The following is a 22,728-nucleotide window of genomic DNA, read 5'->3' on the forward strand; positions in this document are numbered from 1 at the left end:
GAGTTGGTAACCAAATGGACCCTTATAGATCTTTAACTCTTGAGATAAATTTTACGCTGTCAAGAGTTAAATTATTGTTGCATTGCAGCTGCATTACTTAATTTAAACAAAGTGTCAACGTTTGCCTGTTATCTCTCCTATGTGGTACCACATCAATACAGCATGGAATTGTGGGCAAAATCTTATCAAACGACTACGAAATATTCTACGTTTTGGGTCTGAGAGTCTAAATCTCATCAAACGGTGGTCTGTGGCTAAAATGCCGACTAAATAATGGACCTTGGGGGTTGAAATCCACTGCTATATCTGATGAAACAGCACCAGTGCTCCCTTTACCCCACTGAACAGGCACCCTGACCAAGGCCAACCAGTAGGTGTCACTAGTGCAGCGACATAGGAGTCCTAGAACACAATCCCCTGCCGGCTTCCCCCATTGTGTTGTGTTGGTCCCTGGCTGTACATCTCTTCATAACGGAGACTAGCGTAGCGGGCGGTGCCATCAGAGAATGGTCCGCTATGTAGGATGAGTCTGCATCCACGGGTTTATAAGCTGTTGGGCGACAGCTAGAGAGTCAAGATACCAGATAGGGTGACAGTAAGGGACAGCAGAGGGCCATCGTTGTGGCTAGAAGAACGACTGTGTTCATCCATGCTTGAACACACACGCACGCACACACGCACGCGCACATGCACACGCAGAGAGCTGGACATCTCTCCTTCATTAGCCCAGCTGAATATAGTAATTAATGACTGGGAGAGAGGGAACCCCATTGGTTCAGCTGTGTTGTGTGGGTGTGTGTGCCCATTATGTGTAGGCTTGTGTGTGTGCGTGCGTGCGTGCATGTGCGTGTTTGTATTACTATACTTGTGAGGGCCAGAAGTATAGTAGATAAATAAACATTGATTGATGATAAATAGACATTTGTGAGGAACGTTTTCCTGGTCCTCACAAGAAAAATGGTTTGTGTTGTGGTTAAAAAATACTTTTTAGTCTTACAATTAGTTAAAGATTCCGGTTTTGGGGTTAGAGGTAGAATTAGGCATTTAGAGGTTAGTTTTAGGGGTTGGGGTTAGAATTAGGCTTTTTCGGCTATTTCCGTCCTAACACTTTTTATGTCCTCACAATTATAGTAATACAAACGTGTGTGTGCGTGTGTTTGGACTTCCCATGGCTTGGTTGGAGAGGGGGGGGGGGGCTTATCTAACGTCTGCCCTGTACGGCAGCTGTTGACATTCAACCACATATCAGTCAGGGAAACCACGGCTGAATAACTCAACATTCTGTTTACGGCTATTTAAGACAAGGCTGGCTTTTTTCAGAGCGCCTTGAACCGAGACGCAGCACACATCTGACATCTCCATCTGTGCACTGTTCTTGTCATTAGGCTGTAAATTGTCCGGTCCTCCTGAGTGCACGCACGCACACGCGCGCGCACACACACACACACACACACACACACACACACACACACACACACACACACACACACACACACACACACACACACACACACACACACACACACACACACACACACACACACACACACACACACACACACACACACACACACACACACACACACACACACACACACACACACACAATAAACGAAGTCAGACTAATAGATCTAGCTTCCACATCAAGACCTACTGTACCGTGGAGGGCTTCAAAAAGAATGATTATTAGTGATAGCGATTATTCTATCGATTACTATTTAGATCAAACAAATTATCCCCTAAAAAAAGCTTCTTGATTATTTGATTAGTTTTAATATATCAAAGTATATATCGTCTCTGTTGGGTGGAAACCATAACTGTTACTTTTCAGGATTCAAATTAAAAAATAGCGCCGCGTTTAGAGTTTGTGGATCTGCTACTTTTGATACTTTTGAGTGACGCTGTAGTAGTGCAATCAAGTAGGGCATTAATTAACAAAAAAAACACAACAAGTAAAAATGTGGAGATCAGAGATTTCTGCCCGACAGCAACAATACTCAAAGTATGTATCAAATATATCAAAATTCCAACTGGACTAAATCGGTTGGTATGATTACCAATTAAGTAAGCCTTGCCGAGCCCTGAGGTCCAAAGGCCAGGAGCCTCTCTCCTGTTTCCTTAGCGTGAGGCAGCTTTGATGTACAAGTACACCAGCTGGACATGACGCTAGTATGGGGGGTGGGGGCGACTAACCACTTAAGCCATATTTTATACTTTCGTCGTAATTCTTTTTTTATTTATCGATTAAATCCATTAGTTTCATCAACTTTTGTACCCCTATGCTCCCCTATAGCACCATGATGGCCCATCAGCTGAGAGCAACTACACAAAAATGCTTTTGTGTACACCAGAAACCAGAATAAACGAATATCCCACAGGATGAGGACAAGGCCACCAGATTGCAACAGCTCCAGTATTAATGAGAAAGGGGGGGAAAGCCACACACAGCTATATAACACGCTTTCAACTTTTACAAGCAGTGGTTCTCAAACGTTTTCATGCCAAGGACCCCCAAATTGATATACATTTGACCGAGGACCCCCATCTGAAAATGTTTAGTGCCAGGGACCCCCAGAAGAGAAGATTTGTGTAAAGAACTTTAAACGTTTGTCATTTTTGACAAATCTGCAAAAAGAGCAGATGCACAAGCTCCCAGCACGGCACAAAGTGACACGCTATGAACTTGTTTATCAGCTATTTTTGATTGGTCAAAGTATAAAATATGGTTAAAGTGGTTGAAATGATTGTGATGCTATATTAACACATTTTGATGGGGACCCCCCAGGACCTCTCCAAGGACCCCTGGCGGTTGCCGGAGCCCACTTTGAGAACCAATGGTTTACAGCAGTGGTTCCCAACCCGTGCATTTTTTTCAGAGCATGTTATGATCAATCAATCAATTGTGTTCTGAATTGAACAATGTCGCCTACCAGTGACATCATCGGTAGGCGGGTTTGGTCATTTCAAATAAGATTTCAAACTTTTTATATATTTTTTGTACTAATGTGAGAACAAGTGGTTTCTATTATACAGTACCATGGTAACTTTCCAGGAACAGAGAGCCTGTAGCTTTGTGCCACACTATGAGCTTGTAGATCTGCTATTTTTTTTTAATCGTGAACATTTTCGACAAAGCGAACATGTTTTACTAAAATCTTTCCTTCTGGGGGTCCCTGGAACAACATATTTTGAGATGCGGGTCGGCGGCCAAATACATATCATTTGTGGGGTTCTTGACATTAAAAAGTTTGAGCACCACTGATATAGCAACATAGGTTTTTTTTCTAAAAACTGTTTCCAAAAACATTTGTAGAGTCGGACTCAGGTCTTAATGGGTTAAGTTACTTTTCCACCACTGGTAAGGATGACCTACCCACCAACCATGACCAAAGGGATGGACAGAAATATCCCTGGCACGGCGGGGCTGAACCAACACCGCGTCACCCTGGACGCTTCAGCTGCTGCAAAGAGAAACCTCTTATCTCCATATTACTTCTTCGTCATACTACAGTGTCACGCGAAAGTAGCAAAAATAGCGGATCTACAAGCTCGTAGATCGGCTATTGTCTTTTGCAATTTTAGAAAAATAAATTTAAGTGAGAGTAAGTGTTTTGGACATACGAGGTCTCCGCCTGACAGAGGCGATGTTAAGCCTGCACCACTTCAGGGATCAACTACAGCTCTCAATCTGCTGTCTGCTCTCTACTGTCTCTTATGCTCTCCCCCCCTCTCTCTCTCTCCCCCCCTCTCTCTCTCTTGTCTTTTCTTGATGACGTGACAAACATCGGTGAGCGTCAGAGCAGCGAGGATGGTCCATTCACCGTGACCAACAGGGATTGGAGCACACACACACACACACACACACACACACACACACACACACACACACACACACACACACACACACACACACACACACACACACACACACACACACACACACACACACACACACACACACACACACACACACACACACACCTTTGCTTTGCTTTACACACACACACACACACACACACACACGTTTGCTGCTGAAAATAACGCGCCCGCTCTCCACTCTTCCACGCACACACACACACACACACACACACACACGAGGCTGCCATCTGTGAAAAGCGGTGTAGCAACAAAGCTTTCAGCCAAATGAAAAAAGAAAGAAAGATTTGAGCGTTCAAAAAGGTTCATCGTCAAAAGAAATCAAAAACGTTTTTCCCGTTTTTTTTCCCCTCTCATTTCCGTCGGTCTTATTCGTCAACTTTCCCGATTTATATAAAACCTCGTCCACATTCTCTGTGGCTTCTCTCCTGCCGCCACACAGTGGGAGGTTATGTTTCAGTGTCACTCCAATGATCCACTCCTCTCCTCCGCCAGTTCCTGTTTTCCCTTTAGCCAGCTCTCTCTCTCTCCCCCCTCCCTCTCTCTCTATATATCGTCTCTGTCGGAAACCTCATATGTCCAAAACTGTTAGTTTTCAGGATTCTAATTCAAAAGTAGCAGATCTACAAGCTCAAAACTTGTCGCTTCGTGCCGTGTTTCGAGCTTGTGGATCTGCTACTAAACTTTTTTTAAATATTTGTCAGCTTGTAGATCGGCTATTTTCAGTGAATGTTCCCCCCATAATAGGGATGCTGGGGTTCAAGTGGTTAGTGTAAAAAAAATACGAAAAGAGAGAGAAAATGTTCTTCGGTGGACCCCCCGTAGTAACTCTGAGGACCCCCTAGGGGTCCCGGACCCCCTGTTGAAGACCCCTGGTTTACAGTACATAGACAGGAATGGGGAGAGAGAGAGACCGGGAGTGACACGCAGAAAAGGTCGCCGAGATCGGGACTCGAACTCGCGACACACTGTCAGACTGCAATGAGCCTATAGCTGCCCGGACCGCTACGCCAACCGTTCTGGGCCTGGATCTGCTACTTTTGATGCTTTTGTGTGACGCTGTAGTATGATCAAATTGGCCGTTAATTTATGAAAAAACACAAAAAGTTTGAGTATGGTGATAAGAGGTTTCTGCCCGACAGCAATGATTATGTTAAGTGGCCAGCAGGGTCTCTGGCTTTTCTGGACCATCTGCATGCTGACTCTTGGAGAGAGAGGTCCTCTCAATGACCTACTCAGCTCTGCTGCTGTCTGTGTGAAGCTCTGTACTCATTTCACAAAGTGCCGGTTTCATTTTGGCACGGCTCAGACACGGCCAGTTAGCCGGCTAGCCAACCAACCAACCAACCAACCGACCGACCGGCTGCCAGCCCGGCCAAATAATCAACAAACCCAGCTAGCGATGGCATCAAAGTCGGTCCATGCGAGCCAACCTCCCCATCATCCAGTAAAAGCTCGATTCATACTTCGTCGCACGACGGCGTAAACAGCAGATCTACAAGCCCACAACGCGTCGCGGGAAGCGACGCGTTGTGGGCTTGTAGGTCGGCTGTTTTCGGCACGCGACGACGGACCATAAATTAGATTTAACCAGTAAGCGAGCCAATCAATCACTCCCCCCCAGCTGGAATTAATCTCATTCAAAGACATTTTGAACAAATCAAGCCATTTGGTTGAAAATTGGAGGATAGTAGAAACAAAATGGCACTGTGAGAGAGATGACTTATTGGAAGAGACTGGTGGTTAAAAAGAGCAAAGAGATGACTCGGCTGGATGAGGCCCTGCGGCGCTCTTTGATTGTCAAGTATTCCCCCACGAAAAATCACAGACTTGATCCAGGCCTAAATTACACAAGCCACACAATTTCTGTCCTGGATGCAACAATAGTAATATCAGACGTGGCATGAAGACACGAGGGAAGTTCTAATTTAAAGCGTTTGTCACTGCTGGCTATTTTAGTGGGAATATAACAAGCTGGCTGTGGGTAGAGAATGTTTGGATTTGTAACCGAGCCAACTGGGATTGTTTTATTACCAGTAGTTGACAGGAACCGTTGGGAGACGCGACCCCGCTAACTGGGCCGACACACACAACTAATGACTATTTCATCTTGTGGGTGACATGTTTCAACTTTAAGCCATTAACCCATTCAAACCGGGAACGCATCTGTGTAACCACTTTATCCATATTTTATACTTTGGCTATTCAAAAATAGCCAGATATAAAAGCTCATAGCGCTGCACTCGATGAGATTGTAGATCTGCTTTTTTTTTTTTTTTTTTTAATCATGAAAATGTGTGCAGATCTTTGAATATATATTTTTTAAAGCGAACATTTGTAACTCAAATCTTTGCTTCTGGAGGATCCCTGGAACAAAACATTTTGAGATGGGGGTCCGTGGCCAAATACATAATCTAAAACAGTATAGTGGTGCTCCAACTTTTCCATGTCAAGGACCCCCAAAATTATATGTATTTGGCCGAGGACCCCCATCTCAAAATACGTTGTTCCAGGGACCCCCATAAGATCGGAGTTAAACATGTTCGCTTTATATATATATTCAAAGATTTGCACACATTTTCCATGATGAAAAGCAGATCTACAAGCTCATAGCGCACGGCACGCTATTTTTGAATAGCCAAAGACATCTTAAAATGACACGGATGCGTTGCCGGTCTTAATGGGTGAAGTGAAGACAGGATTGTTTGTTGTTTTCTCTCTTGCATGGCTATACTTTGAAGTGATTCTTCACCCCATAGTTTTGTGATGAACTGTGACTTCAATTTTGGCTTTGCAACGACGTGCCAATTGCAATTCTGTATCAGACAGCGAGAAGACTGTGTAGCAGACCTTGTTTTGACTTCCTATAATTAGCGGGCTGCCGAGTATGTCTGACATAACACAATGTTCAAAATGATACAATCAGCTGAGCCGTTCCTTGGCGTCGATACACTGGCATCAGTGTCTATTCACAGCTCTTCTCGCATATATTATCCTACATAAATATAGAGCATCTTCCCCTTTAAAAGCTACAATCTGGAACTTATTTTCATTTCATTTCAAATGTTATTTTTAAACCATCCTGTATGTAACGGTAGAGCAGTGGTTCTCAAAGTGGGGTCCGGGGACCCCCCAGGGGGTCCTTAGGGGTGTTCCAGGGGGTGCCCAGCAAAAGTAGTTAACATAGCGTCACAATCATTTTAACCATTTTATACATTTATACGTTGGCTATTCAAAAATGGCAGATCTACAAGCTAAGCTCATACATCTGCATTTTCTTTAAAAAAATTGAAAAAATATCGAAAATGTTTCCCACAAAACCTTTCCAGATGGGGGGTCCGTGGCCCAAATGAATATCAATTTGGGGGTGCTTGACATGGAAAAAGTTGGAGAACTACTGATTTAGACCTTGGTGTCGGGTAGGACAGCTGCTACCGGTTGACAATGTCAATAAAGTTATTTGAAGCAGATGGTGCACCAGATGCACCGCCATCCTTATTGTAGTTCAGACATCATTACATTTACCTCTCTCTGTCGGGAGACATAAAACAGATTGTAGCTTTAATGGCTTTAACATTTAGAATTGTATTCATTTCTCCGAACATGACCAAACTTGAATAATTGAGTCAATGTTGGCTAAACATAGGGTTACCAACTTCCAGAAATTAAGGTAAGGGACACCTATCCCGGGCGCTGCGCGGCCTGCGCGGCCGAAATATTTTTTTGGGGGTTAAACGCCCCAAAACCCCCGAAATGCATAGAAAACTATCCATTACACCTATAACACAATACAGACACAATGGTCTTACACCTGCATTAGGCTACTACATCACACTTACTGTAACATGGTTGTAAAAAGTTCCTGCAGTACCACCACGGCCCAAGAAACCATCACGCCAGAATGAAATGTTTGGAGCGGGGGGAGTCTGGTGCAACGCTCAGGTCCTGGACCTGCTGAGACGAAGGAGGAGCCAGGTCCAGGAGGCCATCCACAGAGCCTAGCCCCCTCCACGTGCCAGAGCCTCTCCTCTCCCCCAGTCCCGGCAGAGTAGTTCCGGAGAAGCGGACTGAGGGGCCCTGTCTTGCCCTAAGAGGACTGAACGTGGGTAGCTACTGGGACGTAAGTCGGGGGCTTGATCAACCCCGGCTGGGACACCTGGGCGAGGGTGTTTCTTGCGAGACCCGAAACACCGATGACCCCAGGCAAGACTGATGATACGTCCCAGGTGCATCCATGTGATGTTTTTTTCGTTATAGATCTAAAGATATATTGATCTAAACTTTAGATCAATATCTAAGATCTACGCTACAGACCTATAAGTGGCTAAGTTGGTGGAAGAAGTACTCAAATGTTTTACTTAAGTAAAAGTATCAATACTGCAATGTATATATACTCTGTTACAAGTAGAAGTCCCGTATTGAAAAAAGTAAAAGTACCAACTAGTAACTAAAGTTTTCAAATAATTGTAGTGGAGTAAAAGTACAATATTTTCCTCTGAGATGTAGTGGAGTAGAAGTAAAGGTATTGAAAAAAAGAAACATTGTAACCGCGATCTTCCGTTCCTTAGTTATCCCCAGTTGAATATAGCTTGTTTTCACCAAAAACGCAATCTGGGAAAAGTAATCAGAGATAAATGTATTTTTATAAATCTGATAACGTTAGATTATTTTTTAGATCACGTGATTTCCGGGTGTATTCTTCTTCGGGAGTCCTAGGATCAGTCACAGGTTGCGGAGGAGCGCCCTCTATCGTAATGTCTATGAATTGAATACCAAGGCCCTCATTGGAAACCAGACCGCAAGGACTTTCATGAACGGACCTGTTAGACAAAGTATTTTAATGTAACTGTGCTGTTTTACATTTTTTGCCTAATAAAATATTCAATCAATCAAGTAATCAGTCACTGACGTGACCAAATGACGTCTATAGACGTCAATGGCAGTGCAATCTGGGAACCCAGGTTAAAAAAAAGGAAAAACAGCGCCCTCTCGACTCTGGTGGCAGTGGTGGTAGCTCCCGATAGAACGTGGGTACAGGAAATAGGCCCGTTTGGTCTGCCCTCAGCCCTCCTCTTCCGGTGGTGCGCCTATGTTTGCATTCCCACTATCAACATTTCTCCACGGAACACTAAAACCATTTCTCCCACGGAACATGGATCGTTTTGGTTGTAAGCCCACTTGTTTCTATGATGGAAGAACAAGTTAAAATCTTACTAACTTTCCGTGGTTCCGAGGACGCTATTGTTAAATGAGTTTGGGTTTGTTTCCAGTGGGCACAGATGTAAATCCCGCCCACTACATTTGATTGGGTAAAGCGTGGCCTGCTTCCTGATCTGAAGGCACGCCCACTTGTAGTCTAACACGTTCTGAACGGGACTACCGACAGATTCAGTAGCGCAGCTCTGAATCTGTTCTTGAGAGATTAATGGCAGTGAAGCGTTGGACGTCTATAGCCGTCAATGGCAGTCAATGTGTTAAGAGAGAAATGTGTGCAGATAAAAACACCTGCACTAATCAGTGTTGTTCCACATTCATGACATCAGTTTGTGTTGTGAGTGACATCAGACCAGAGCTTTGTCAGCCTATATAAGCTGTTGCAGACATCTAGAGAGACGACGAGAGGAATACTGAGAGATTATTTGTTTCAGACAGAGACAGAGACATGATACAAAGACGTTGACAGAAAGACACACAGAAACAAAGAAGAGACAGACGTGGACAGAGTGAGACACAAAGGAAGAAAAGAGAGATACAGAGATAGAGATGCTGTGCTGGTCGGTGCCTCTGAAAAGAGGACCACAGACAGACAGCTTCTATGGTTGTGCTGCTGGGCCAGTGGAGGACAAGGTGTATTCCTTTGGAGGGTTCTATACCAGGCTGACCTACAACAAGGATCAGATTGATGTGCACGTCTTCAACACAGTGACTTTGTGCTGGATGAAGTTGCCCCCAGTGACAACTGGAAGAGGAGAATGTTCCCTTGATGTTCCCTCCATGCGCTACAGACACACAGCTGTACTGATAGAAGATATCATCTATATCTGGGGAGGGACAGTGAATCGTGAGATAACAACTGGAGATGACCACTAGATTCCCATCAGGGGAGACATTGACGACGTTCTTTATGCATTTGATGTCGATGCCCACAGATGGTTCAAGCCGAAGATTTCCGGAACTGTTCCAGAGGCGAGGTCCGGCCACTGGACACCACCACAATGGTTTGGTCTTTAATTAACATCAGAGGCATTCCATCACCTGCTTCATATCGTCACTCTGCCACCATCATCGGGACAAAGATGTTTGTATTTGGGGGATGTGGGCACCAGGACAACAACACCAACGTCAGGGTCATGCAGCCTTTGTCTACAATGGAGAACTGTACATGTATGGTGGATACAACTCTGGTCTGAGACGGGAGTTCAATGATCTGTGGAAATTAGATTCTAAGACCTTCTCCTGGATGAAGGTTGAGCCCAAGGGGAAAGGCCCAGATTTGTTGCGTAACATGTGCTGTTGCATGGTGGGAGATCGTATCATCCTCTTTGGAAGAGAGCTCATCTTACATATCTTACATGTAAGTCCTAGTCTGAAGACGTTATGTAAGCTAGCAGTTATTCAGAACGGTTTGGAGAAGTCAGGACTCCCATACAACATCAGGTGGGAACTGGCAGCCATGACAACAGAAGGACAAAAACGTAAAAGAAAGACAAGAAAATAGAATGAAAAAATCACACCCAGTGTGAAGTGGGCGGTGTGGTCATCACAGTGGTCATCATAGTGATGGAAGCTCACTTCCAAAAAAAAAAGATTTTTGGAAGTGCATAATCCTATTTATAGGTTATTAATGTCATCATGTGTCTCGCTAGCCAATCACAGTGCTGAATAGAGTCAGCCAATAGAGTCAGCCAATCACAGTACAGGAAAGTGGGCCAAGTGGGCCAATCACAGTGCAGGAAACTAATACTAATGAGGTGTCCCAACCCCACTTATAGGGGCGGCTACACCGCCCAAAAAATGATGTTCCAGTGGATGTTGATGATCGTAGAGAAGATGACACCAAGTGGCCTGGACTTCCTAGACTTAAGGCCTAGTTTTAAGACGTCTGGAGCTTGGGAATCTGACTGATCAGGAACTGGCAGCCGTGAAAAAAGCAAAAAAAAATAGAAACTAGAAAATGTGCTCCTCGGAGCACAAGTCTCCGCCAGCAGACCTTGGCCTTCTGCGCCTTTGCGTCTTCATCAGGTTTCAGATGCTCATTTGCTGCTTCTTTAGTTTGCATAATGGGAGTTAGTTACATTGTGTGATCTCAGCCTCCTATTTAAATATTTATATTACATATTGTGATGTCACGTAAAACTGACCAATGTTAGGTGTTCTCAGAGGAACATACACACGCACGGACGGGTGATTTGTACTGCAAGGTACTGTTGGTAGAATGTGCGTGGTTTCTGGTGTTCTGCAGGGGCGACTGAATATGTAGTGTTTGCATCTAAAGAATGTTCTTCTTGAAGCAATGTGTCATATGGGAGTGGTCGTAATTGACTGGTTTGTTCAAATACTTGTCTGTCTTCTTCATCTTCATTGTTGTCTTGAACAGTTTCAGCAGTTGATTGGTGTGTGCGATCTATGTCAGTTTTCTCTAGTGCTACATAATGTATTTGATCAAGGTGGCCAATTGTTACAGACTTCGGCCTTGTTGTTGTGGGATCAATTCAACTCTATAGTCCTCTTCTGTGTTACTGTTGTAGATGAGTATGCTTTCTTAGCTTTGGCCTTCTGCGCCTTTGCTTGACCAATGTTAGGTGTTCTCAAAGGGACACACACACGCACGGACGGGTGATTTGGACTGGAAGGTACTGTTCCAATCAAGATTGATTGATCCTGTCTTACCTCACTTCAAAAAGTAGGGGCTTTTTGAAGTGACACACCTATTTATAGGATTCTATTTCGTCATGCGTCCCTCTAGCCAATCAAAGGCATTGGTGTCAACATATTGACACGTGTCACGTGGAGCTTGACCAATGTTAGCTTGGCTAACAATGTTTGCTCACACACGGCGGGACGAAGCGAAAACATATTCTCCACCTACGGCGGAGACAAAAAACAGACCAGAACAGTGATTCTCAACCTGTGGGCTGTGAGGATATTGCAAGTGGGCTCCCAAATAATTAGCAAATTACTACGATTCTGATAATAAAATTAAAACAAAAACACAGGAGCTTTTTCTTTATGACCTTGAAAAATAACTTTGTGATAGTGACAAATAGGAACCTAAAATACTGTATATTGTTTGTTCCATCCAAGCCGCAACTCAATCATTAAGTGATCATTAACTACTCTATGGCTGCCAAGAACGAGTTATCACGAGTTTTTGAAAAAAAAAAATATATATATATATATATATATTTTTTTTTTTTTTAAACCCAAGATATCGTGATCCGAAGATGTGCTGCTCCATTAACTTCTTGTTTAACTTACTACTTAAAAAGGCTGTATCTCGGCTCCTGTGTACTTTTTTTTTTACTATGTATTTTTGGCCCAACCATGCTATTTTCAAAGGCAGACAATTAATGTCAACGAGGTCGCGATGACCTCGTTGACATTTGTGAAACTACACAGTAAACATGTAAACATCCATCGTGTGGAAAAATTGAAGGTAGAGTAAGTGGTTTTCCTTGGTTATAATAAGTGTTAAATAGCTCTATATTCTGATAGTACTCATTGCTATAGAGTGTTTGTTCAGTAACAGGAGTCTCCATGTCTCTCCAGCTCTTTATTAGACAGAAAATGTATTTTCAGGTCAGGATACCAAGCTGAAAGTCAAACAAACCACAATCATGCTTTGGGAAAATGTTCTGCAGTAATGGCCGACTGGCAGAGGGACCTGACAGATTAACATCTAGCCCATCATCAGATTGCAAGAATAACCACCTACACCCCTATACTTATACTTAGTTGACCAGGGTTCATCATGGCTCTATAGTAGTGATGTGTCGTTCATGATCGATTCGTTCAAAAGAACTAGTTCTTTGGCATGAACGTGAACGAACCCGCTCACTTCCTAAAGCTGTTACGTTCACACTTTCGTTCATGCCCTCCGTCCCCTCCCCCCGTATGGACGGGAGGGCAAGCTGTTCCCACGACAGACAGACAGACAGAGGTGCGGTTGAGTTGTTTGTTCACTAGACATGAATGAATTATTTATTTATTGAACGGATCATTGCCGTGAATGTGAACGAAATCGTTCGTTCACTGAAATTAAAGTTTTTTTCCCACCACTACTCTATAGGTCTACTAGGTCCGCTTCTTTTCTTCCCATCAACGCCATATCTCTTTGTCAGAAAATAGCTGATCTGCAAGAATAGGGATGCTTAGGATTGATGTGGTTAAGAGACAACAAAGATTTGTAGCCTCGTAGTCAAATGTTTCAAAACTTGCCAGACCACAGGTATGGTCTTTAAGTTGGGCCTGTAAATAGGAACCACACAAATGCCGTTTGTTGTTTGTTGTTGGTCAGGCCTGAGGTCACAGCAGGAAGTAGATCGTTACAAACAAGAAGCTTAGCTTCCTGTCAACACATCCCTGCCTGCCTGGTCTTTTATGAACTTATTGAATCTTACAGGAGAAACAAAATAGCAGGTTCTTTATTGAAGTTTGATAACTGTCAAAGAGAGCCCTGGGGCCTTCTCTGTGCTCTACCCGAGTCAGGATGTGGATAAATAATTCACACAGGAAAGGTAAAAGGCTCTGGCTATGCTGCTGTAGTGTTTTTACTGTTGCTGTTGTAGTTGTTACTGTTTTTGGGTCAGAGAGCTCCGAGAGCCCAGAAAACACACATGCATGCAGGAGGAATTCAGACATTTTGCTTTTTTTTTTAATCAGCTACTTTTCAGCTATGCGCTGCCACTTCCTGTAAAGCTGTGGTTCTCAAAGTGGGTCCTTGGAGGGGGTTCCAGGGGCACCCCAGCAAAAGTAGCATCACAATCATTTTAACCACATTATCCATTTTATATGTTGGCTATTCAAAAATAGCAGATATACAAGCGCACAGCGGTACATCTGCTATTTTTGAAAATATTTGAAAATTATCGAAAATGTTTAATATTTTTTTATTTTATTTTAACATAAATCTTCTCTTCTGGGGGGTCCCTGGCACAAAACCCTGCTTCATCCCCAGACCAACCAGTAGGGGTCAGCAGTGACAGGGGCTACAGTTACAGTGGGGAATCTGGGAGTTGGCATAACGATTAAAGGTAGGGGAAGTGATTTTCTTTAGTTAAAATAAGTGTTCAATAGTGCTATATTCTGCAATCATTGCTATAGAGTGTTTGTTCAGTAACAGGAGTCTCCCCGTCTCTCCAGTTCTCTTGTAAACAGAAAATGCATTTTCAGATCAGGATACCAATTGTATCCAATCAAAAGAGAGAACTCACACAGTAAACAAGTGAATTTGGAAGCGATGACACAAATAAATGAGCAGACAAAATTGGAACTGGAACATTATAAAATGTAAGCTATTATGGTTACTCTCTCCTGATTGGCAACCCACCTGAAAATGTATTTATTATTAGAGCTTGAGAGACAGGGAGACTCCTGTTACTGAACAAACACTCTATAATGATTACCATCCAAACATAGAGATTTAACATTTTAACAAAAAACTTTGTTTTAACCAAAAAATATATATCACTTACCCTACTTTTAAGTTGGGGGGAAAGTAATGATGTAGTACAGCAATGAGAATGAGAGAAATTAGAATCAAGAATGACCAAAAACCCTGTCTGTCTGTCCCTCTGTCTGTCCCTCTGTCTGTCTGTCTGTCTGTCTGTCTGTCTGACTGTCTGACTGTCTGACTGTCTGACTGTCTGACTGTCTGACTCTGATTTAATGACTGACTGACTGACTGACTGACTTGCACAACTGTAAAGAAAAGTGTTTATAAAAAAAGCAAGTAAGAATATAAAAGAACCAAAATAGCACCACTATTATAAATGATATACTGTAATTACATAGGACACTCACAACTTAGACAGTAATTAGATGAATATTTGACACATTTTCTTTTTGCTTCTAATAGGCCTCATTCATCACTCACTTCTCTCAGACTACTGGGTTTATTCATACCTTGACACAAATTAATTACTGCAAATACACAGAGTCTCCCCGTCCTCATACCAAATAGTTTGATCACATGATCCTAGATTTAACCCATTAAGACCTGAGGCCGATTCTGCAAATGCTTTCTAAATCTCCAGTGTGAATGTGAATATGGCAATATCACACACGTATAGACCCTTCCATATGACATACTGAGGATGGTAATGAGTTCCAGCCATGTGAGTTCATACAGCAATATCTCCCTCTTTCTTCTCTCAGGTCTTCTGCAGCAGTGGTTCTCAAACTTTTTCGTGCCAAGGACCTCCAAATTGATGTATGTATTTGGCTGCGCACCACCAACAAAAAATATGTTGTGCCAGGGACTCCCAGAAGCAAAGATTTGAGTTCAAATTGTTCACCTTTAAAAAAAAAAGATTTCAAGATTTGGACACATTTTCACGATTTTTCAAAAATAGCAGATCTACAAGCTCATAGCGTGGCACTCGGTGCCGCGCTATGAGGGACCCCCTGGTACCCCCCTCCCCCAAGGACCCCTGGGGGTCCCCGGACCCCACTTTGAGAACCAATCGTCTACAGTATAAGGGTAATTCATACCGCTGTGATTTTTCTCCACAACGTTCTAATGCTAAAAGTATGCTCCGTCGTATACGATGGTGAAGTAAGTCGGGCTTAAAGTGGCATTGTCTCGTCGCTAATCTTTGGTCTGAACTAGGCTTTACAGCATAGGTTGAAGTACTACTACATTGTCCCAAGCTACATAAATACACAACTATTTTTACCCTGCCCGCATCAATGCCAAAATGGAATCAACCGCAATTGTCTGACTGTTTGTGTGTTTGTGTCATAGCTAGAGAACCTGGTGACAGATAAGACACGGAACTCCATGATTAAGCTTGAGGGAATGATCAGCAGGCTGCCCCCAAGAGATGGTGAACCTCTGGGTGGAAAAAGTCAAAGGTCAAGGTCACCATCACGAGACACAGTACAAGAGACGAGGGTTCCCAAACTTCTCGGCCGCGACCCCCCCCCCAAAAGTGACTGCACCTCCCTCCTCACTGCAGAGTCAGTGAGGAGCCCAGGAGCAGCCCTTCCCTCTGTTATTCAGGGAGATAAAGGCAGCAAATTAATGAGGGACCCCCACACCCCTGAGGGAAGTGGAGGATGGAAAAGAATCAGAGAGAGAAAGAGAGAGAAAGAAAGAAAGAAAGAGAGAGAGTCAAAGAGACAATGGAGGAGAACTTTCCACTAACTGGACTAGTACTATCATCTTTGTCTGGCAGCACTTAGATGAACAATTTCTCTTTCAGCAGCAGCAGTCTGCACAGCGTTGGTTTAAATCAGAGAGTGTAAAACGGACACACTAACTCTTTAAGTTATATTAAAGGTAGGGTAAGTGATATTTTTTGGTTAAAACAAAAAGTATTTTGTTAAAAGGTTAAAGCACTATATACTGATAGTAATCATTGCTATAGAGTGTTTGTTCAGTAACAGGAGTCTCCATGTCTCTATCTCCAGCTCTTTAATAAACAGAAAATACATTTTCCGGTAGGTGTCAAAATCTCAGCCAATCAGGAGAAAGTACCCATTTTTAAGCTTCATTTTTATAGTGTTCCAGTTCCAAGTTTGTCTGCTCATTTCTTAGTGTCATCACTTCCAATTTCACTTGTTTAATCTATATCCTGATTGAATTCTCTATCCTGATTGGATAAAATTGGAAATGAAACTGAAACTGAAACGAAAATGCATTTACTGTTTTATAAAGAGCTCGAGAGACAAGAAGACTCCTTTTACTGAACAAATAGCAACGAGTACTATCAGAATATAGAGCTATTTAACACTTATTTTAACCAAAGAAAATCACTTACCCTACCTTTAAGCCTCCAGATCTGTGTGTGAACGGCGGGTGGGTGAGCGGAGGTTGAGGGGGAAGTTGGGGGGAGTCACAGAGCAGGCAGCCTCTCTGCAGGAGGAGAGCTAGAGGAGGAGAGCTAGAGGAGGAGAGCTGGCAGACACCGCCAACCTGCCTGGAAACAGGTGAGGGATCACAGGTCATGACCGCACAGTCACTACGCCGCCTGGCATCATAAAACGTATTCTCTATGCAGCGGTTCTCAGCCTTTATTGAGCTGTGTGTGGACCACTAGCATATTTAAGGACACTGAGTATATAAGAGGACTGGCATAACACATTTCATTTTTCAAAATGAATATCTAACATGAATGATCTTAATTTCTTCTTTAGTCGCACATCGAAAATAGCAGAGGCAGCAGCAGCTTTGAAACGTTGAAGCTCTGGATCAAATAAACAGAACGAGGTAAACGTGAGGTCAGATCGGTTCTAACGCACATCAGGGACAAGATGTGTGGGAGAAAACAGCCGAGGGTAACAAACTAGTTGTACAGAAGTACAGATCAGCAACAAACATAAAAAACTAGACTTCCTCTGAGGAGGAGAAAGAAGATGCTGCTGGTGTGACAGACAGACAGACAGACAGACAGAGAGGGGAGATGAAATGAAAGTGTTTGATCCCATCATGTGGTCCGCTGGCTGCTCCGCCCTGCTGCACTGTGCAGGGTCACCGCCAGAGTTGCCAGATCTGCTTATTATAATTTCCCCGCTAGATTTTATTTGAAAATAGCCGATCTACAAGCTCACAACGCGTCGCATCGCGACGCGTTGTGAGCTTGTAGATCTGCTATTTTCAAATAGCTGATGTACATGTTAAAGTGCTCATTTGGCCCATAGTCGCTTCTTTTGGGCTGGTTTTCCTAGACCCGGTTGCTTGTTTCTCTCACAGAATCTGGCAACACTGGTCACCGCCTCGCCCATGATACATCATACATATACATTACATACAGTATCATATGTATGGAGGAGGACGGGAACCAATCACTTTCTCAAGAGCGTGTTTACGTGTCACATACGCAACATACCAAAGCCTATACCGCTTGTGCTATAACCACGCCCCGCTTCTGTGACGAACGCGGAACTGCCTCTCTTCTACAACAACTGTGGTTTTGGTCCGATAAAGTATTTTTTTTTACCGCAAAGGAGGCGCGCCGTCTCAAGCGAACTTGAGCCACGAGAGGCACCGCAGAGTGAGCTAAAGCGAGCTGCGGGCCCCTTTTTTTTTCTTCTTCGGGGGGCTTCTTTCTAAAGTCTAGTTGCTTATTTGGGTTTGCGTCTGTTTAACAACTCGGCACTCCCGGCACAAAATATTTTCAGATGGGGGGGGGGGGGGGGGGGGGGTCCGTGGCCAAATACCTAATTTGGGGGTCCTTGATATCAAACATGTTTGAGAACCACTGCTCTAGAACAAGATTGACTGACCTGCTAGTCACTTATTTTGGGCTTGTTTTCCTTAGACTTGCTTGCTTGCTTCTCTCACAAAATCTGGCAAACACTGCTGTCTGCTCGCATCACTCCTGCCGGACCTGCAGGATCTCACAGTGTATATATATATATAAAGGATGAGGAGGCAGGGAAAGCAACGGCACTAGAATGAGGTTATTGCAGTGCAGCTGCAGTGGTAATGGCCTTTATTTATGACGGTGCTGCTGTGGAACATTACTAACTATCTGCCCACGGAGGCTTATCGGCGGTGGTGGCGGCGCCGCCCGGACTAATGACACATGGACAACAGCCACAAAGCTGCCAGAGACAATTATCACATGCGGGGTATGAGCCAGAGCATAATGAAGAACCGAGAAAAAAAATGTAACGCTCTGATAAGTCAGAAACATAATGTATTTCTCCAAGGCAAATGTTATGCTGCAAGGTAATTTGAGTTCCTAGATCAGTGGTTCTCAAAGTGGGGTCCGGGGGACCCCCAGGGGGTCCTTGGAGGGGGTTTCCAGGGGGTCCCCAGCAAAATGTGTTAGTACAGCATCACAATAATTTTAACCCCTTTATCTAGGCTACATTTTATACGATGGCTATTCAAAAATAGCAGATATACAAGCTTCGTGACACGCTCCGAACTTGTACATCAGCTATTTTTGAAAAATATTTAAAATGTTTGGACATTTTTGAACAATTTAGATTTTTTTTTACATAAATCTTCTCTTCTGGGGGTCCCTGGCACAAAATATTTTCAGATGGGGGTCTGCAGCCAAATACATATGAATTTAGGGGTCCTTGACCTGAAGAAGTTTGAGAACCACTGTTCTAGTATAGATGGTTCTGGGTATACTTATCCAGGGGGTGCTCTTATATTGAGTTACTGTTATGACGGGAAGGAAGGTATACTTTGTATACCGTTAATACAGCATCACAATCATTCTAACCACTTTATCCATTCCAGCCTGTTCACTTCCTTGTTATTCGATTTGGAAAAATTGCTTTTCTCTGTTTCTGTTGCTTTTTGACGAAAACATTGATCATATTGGAGATAAAGATTCTATGATTTTTCAAAGGTTAGTGAAAACTGGCAGTGGCTGAGCAAATTATGTGTTATTTCTGGCAGTCAAAGAGTTAACAGCGTTAATAGCCCTAACCAACATATATATATTTGCATAGTATAACTAGCATCTATCAAAAGGTGACAAGAAGGGATTACAGTAAGCCTACTACCAGCGTGGGAGGAGGACAGTGTGAGCCGGCCGTCCATTCCAGAGGTGGATGTGGTTTATCGGTGAGGCAAACCTACCGCATGGCTTAGGGATTAAAAATGCTCACACAAGGACAGATAGGATCCATTTCTCAAGTTAACTGCATCGCCACAGGGAGAGAAACTCCTAGGCTGTGACTTTCACAGGGCCTTAGTAGGCAAGATAATCTAATGAGCTTTTTCTGTTTGTGTTTGGTCTGGTGCATCACACATAATTGCACACATTATATTCGACAGAGTTTTGAATATCTGAACAAGTTGGATTATCTCGTCAGACATTAAACACCCCCAGATGTGGATAACATATTGGAAAAACAAGACCCTTCAAACATGCCTCGTGTTGAGCATTATGTTTTAATTATTAAATCAAAAAGCAATGCTAGCGGCAACTAGAGATGGCGCTACTCCAAGGTTCATGGTAATCTGCTCATTGATGCCTTGTCTGCAAGTGGACATTTTTGCTTTAGGGAAGCACCAGAGGACAGGTCATTAAGTACAGTAAGTAGCCTTAGGAACCAATGGTTCCTGAGCCATGTGGCCCATAGGTCTGTTTCTGTAGCGTGAGGTGGCTTGACGTACAAGTACACCCCCCAGCCATGTACAAGAACATGACGTACACCCCCTGGACAAGAGTGCCAAGGGAGGCATTGAGTTGAACCCCGACCTCCCAATCTCAGACGTATGGATGGACTGACGGAACGGATGGACTGATGGACTGACGGACGGACGGAATGATCCATGGACAGACGAACGGACTGACGGACGGATGGAATGATAGACGGACTGTACGTACATACTGTACGGACGGACCAACATTACCATCGTTAAATGAGCACTTTACCCATTTTTAACCTTCGTAGAGCTAGCCCTCAATAATGCAAATTATAAGACGGCACAATTACTGTCTACGTCACTCTGTGTTCAGAAACTTGCCTACCAATGACATCATCGATGGGGATTCCAAGCTAATAGAAACTACAGCCTTTTCTCTTTCTGGATGCTGCAATAGAAGCCATTAATAAAATAATATAAAACATATACTTGTTTGAAATGACCCAGCCTGACTACCGAGGATGTCACTGGTAGGTAGGTTTCTAATCCACAGCCTTCCTCTGAGACACAGACGAAGTAGACAGAAATGGTGCCATCTTATAATGACCATTAGTGAGGACAAAATTATGTGTTTCTTTTTTCTCTTTTGTACATAGTGTTTTGTATTTGTTAATGACATGTACTATTGTGTTAATTTGTATGCTATGTTGATGAATTGAATACATAGGACCACAATGGAAACAAGTCCATCAGACTTTTTTTTGTGTTATCCTTTTAGCCTTAACACATTCCATGCCAGAGTTTAATCTCATAATGTACTCACCAGTGCCAGCGTTTTATTGTTGTTTTTTAGTTTTTTTCATGTCGCCACAGACCTCGCTAAATAAGTTAAAAGTGCGCGTTCATTTGGTTCTAAACACACAGCGGATCCGTGAGAAACGTCCAGCGAAAACAGTTTCCAAATCCGTGCCGCCATCTTGAAGCTACAGCCGTTCAACGGTAAACAGTGATCAGCGAGGAGAAAAACAACAACCAGAGAAAATCGAGTTTTAAACAGGATCCCAGACAGGAAGCGGATACGATCGAAAAAACCGGAACCCGAATAATTCCGTTTCCGACCGGAAACCGGAAACGGAAATGGATCAAAAAAATTCGGAAAGTGCACCTGGGGCACTTAACATGGGAATCGGCGGTTCGCGTAGATCTACGCGACTGGCACGCTGCGGCTTTAAATAGGTTCGCGTAGATCTACGCGACTGGCATGCAATGTGTTAATGTCTGACTGTACCACGTGCTGTATACATTTCTGACTAATAAAGTGTCCAATCAATCAATCAATAAAAAAAACCCACAACTCACGTGTCTGGTGAGGAAGTGGTCGACCTCCTCCTGCACTTGACGCTGACACTGCGGGTGGCGGGCCAGCAGGTAGCAGACGAACGCCAGCGTGTTGCTGCTGGTCTCGTAGCCCGCCAGCAGGAAGATGAACGCCTGGCCCACGATCTCCTCCTCCGTCATCGTCCTCTTGGGCGCCGGCGGGCGCCTGGTGGGCGATGCCGATGCCGACGCCGCCGCCGCCTCGCCACCCTCCGGCTCCGAACCAGACTGTTGCTGGTGCTGGTGGTGGTTGTCGTGCGAAGGATGCTGCTCGTCAGCGTGGTTCACCACGTCGAAATGCTCCAGCGCCACGCAATCCCTGCTGCCCCGCGCGTCCAACATCAACTGGAGGAAGTCCCGCCGCCTCTGTGAACGAAATAAAAGCCGCACGGTTAAATGTATATTCTTTTTCATTTTTTTTTTAAATTAATGACATGACATTAACTCATTCAGTGCCTGACTTATTTCTGGCAGTTTGGCTCTGAGTGCCAGAGCCAAAATTCATGGTAAAAAATGAATTGAGAAAAATGAGATACAGCCTTTTTCAGTATGAAGTTAAACAAGAAGTGAATGGAGCAGAATATTTTCAAATCATCATATTGGGTTCTGATTTTTTCCTCTTTTTTTTTTACGTCTTAAGCCTACTCTCCACCAAACCGACTTTGGGCCGACTTGGCGTCGGGAAGCGTTCGATATAGTCGTCCAGTCGGTTAGGGGTCCGTCGGGTGGTCCGTCGGGACCTTTTCGGCCGACCCAGAGCCGACCGAACATGTTCAGTTCTTTGGCCGACCACTTGTAGTGCTATTCAGCACCATTTTTGTGTAGTGTGTGTTAACGTCTATCAATCCATCTAAAATGTCTATATATCTGTATCTCCAAAAATGCACCGTAAAACCCTCTTATGTTTATTTAACTCAGAGGGTGTACAAATGTACAGTGTTGGAAAAAGGTAAAAGTATCAATACTGCAATGCAGAAATACTCTGTTACAAGTAAAAGTCTGGAATTCAAAATTTACTTAAATAAAAGTATTGCTATCAAAATGTACTTAAAGTAAAGTAAACTTAAAACAGACAATTGGAAATACTCCAGTAAAGTAAAAGTACCTCAAAATTGTACTTGAGTAAATGTACTAGTTACTTTACACCACTGTCAGTGAAGAAAAAAAGAAAAAACGCTGGGAACATCCATTTACAA

General features: G+C 43.5%; 1 protein-coding gene across 1 annotated transcript in view; it reads right to left on the bottom strand.

Moving 5' to 3' along the window:
• Window positions 1-22,728, bottom strand: part of tbxas1 (thromboxane A synthase 1 (platelet)) — a 150,153-nt gene that overhangs the window by 20,656 nt on the left and 106,769 nt on the right. The window contains exon 10 of the mRNA XM_080437859.1: window positions 21,515-21,898. Coding sequence (XP_080293985.1) covers window positions 21,515-21,898 — 384 coding nt within the window. The remainder of the gene's footprint in view (window positions 1-21,514; window positions 21,899-22,728) is intronic.

Source organism: Gymnoscopelus braueri (genome assembly GCF_963280865.1).
Source record: "Gymnoscopelus braueri genome assembly, chromosome: 9".
Lineage (NCBI taxonomy): Eukaryota > Metazoa > Chordata > Actinopteri > Myctophiformes > Myctophidae > Gymnoscopelus > Gymnoscopelus braueri.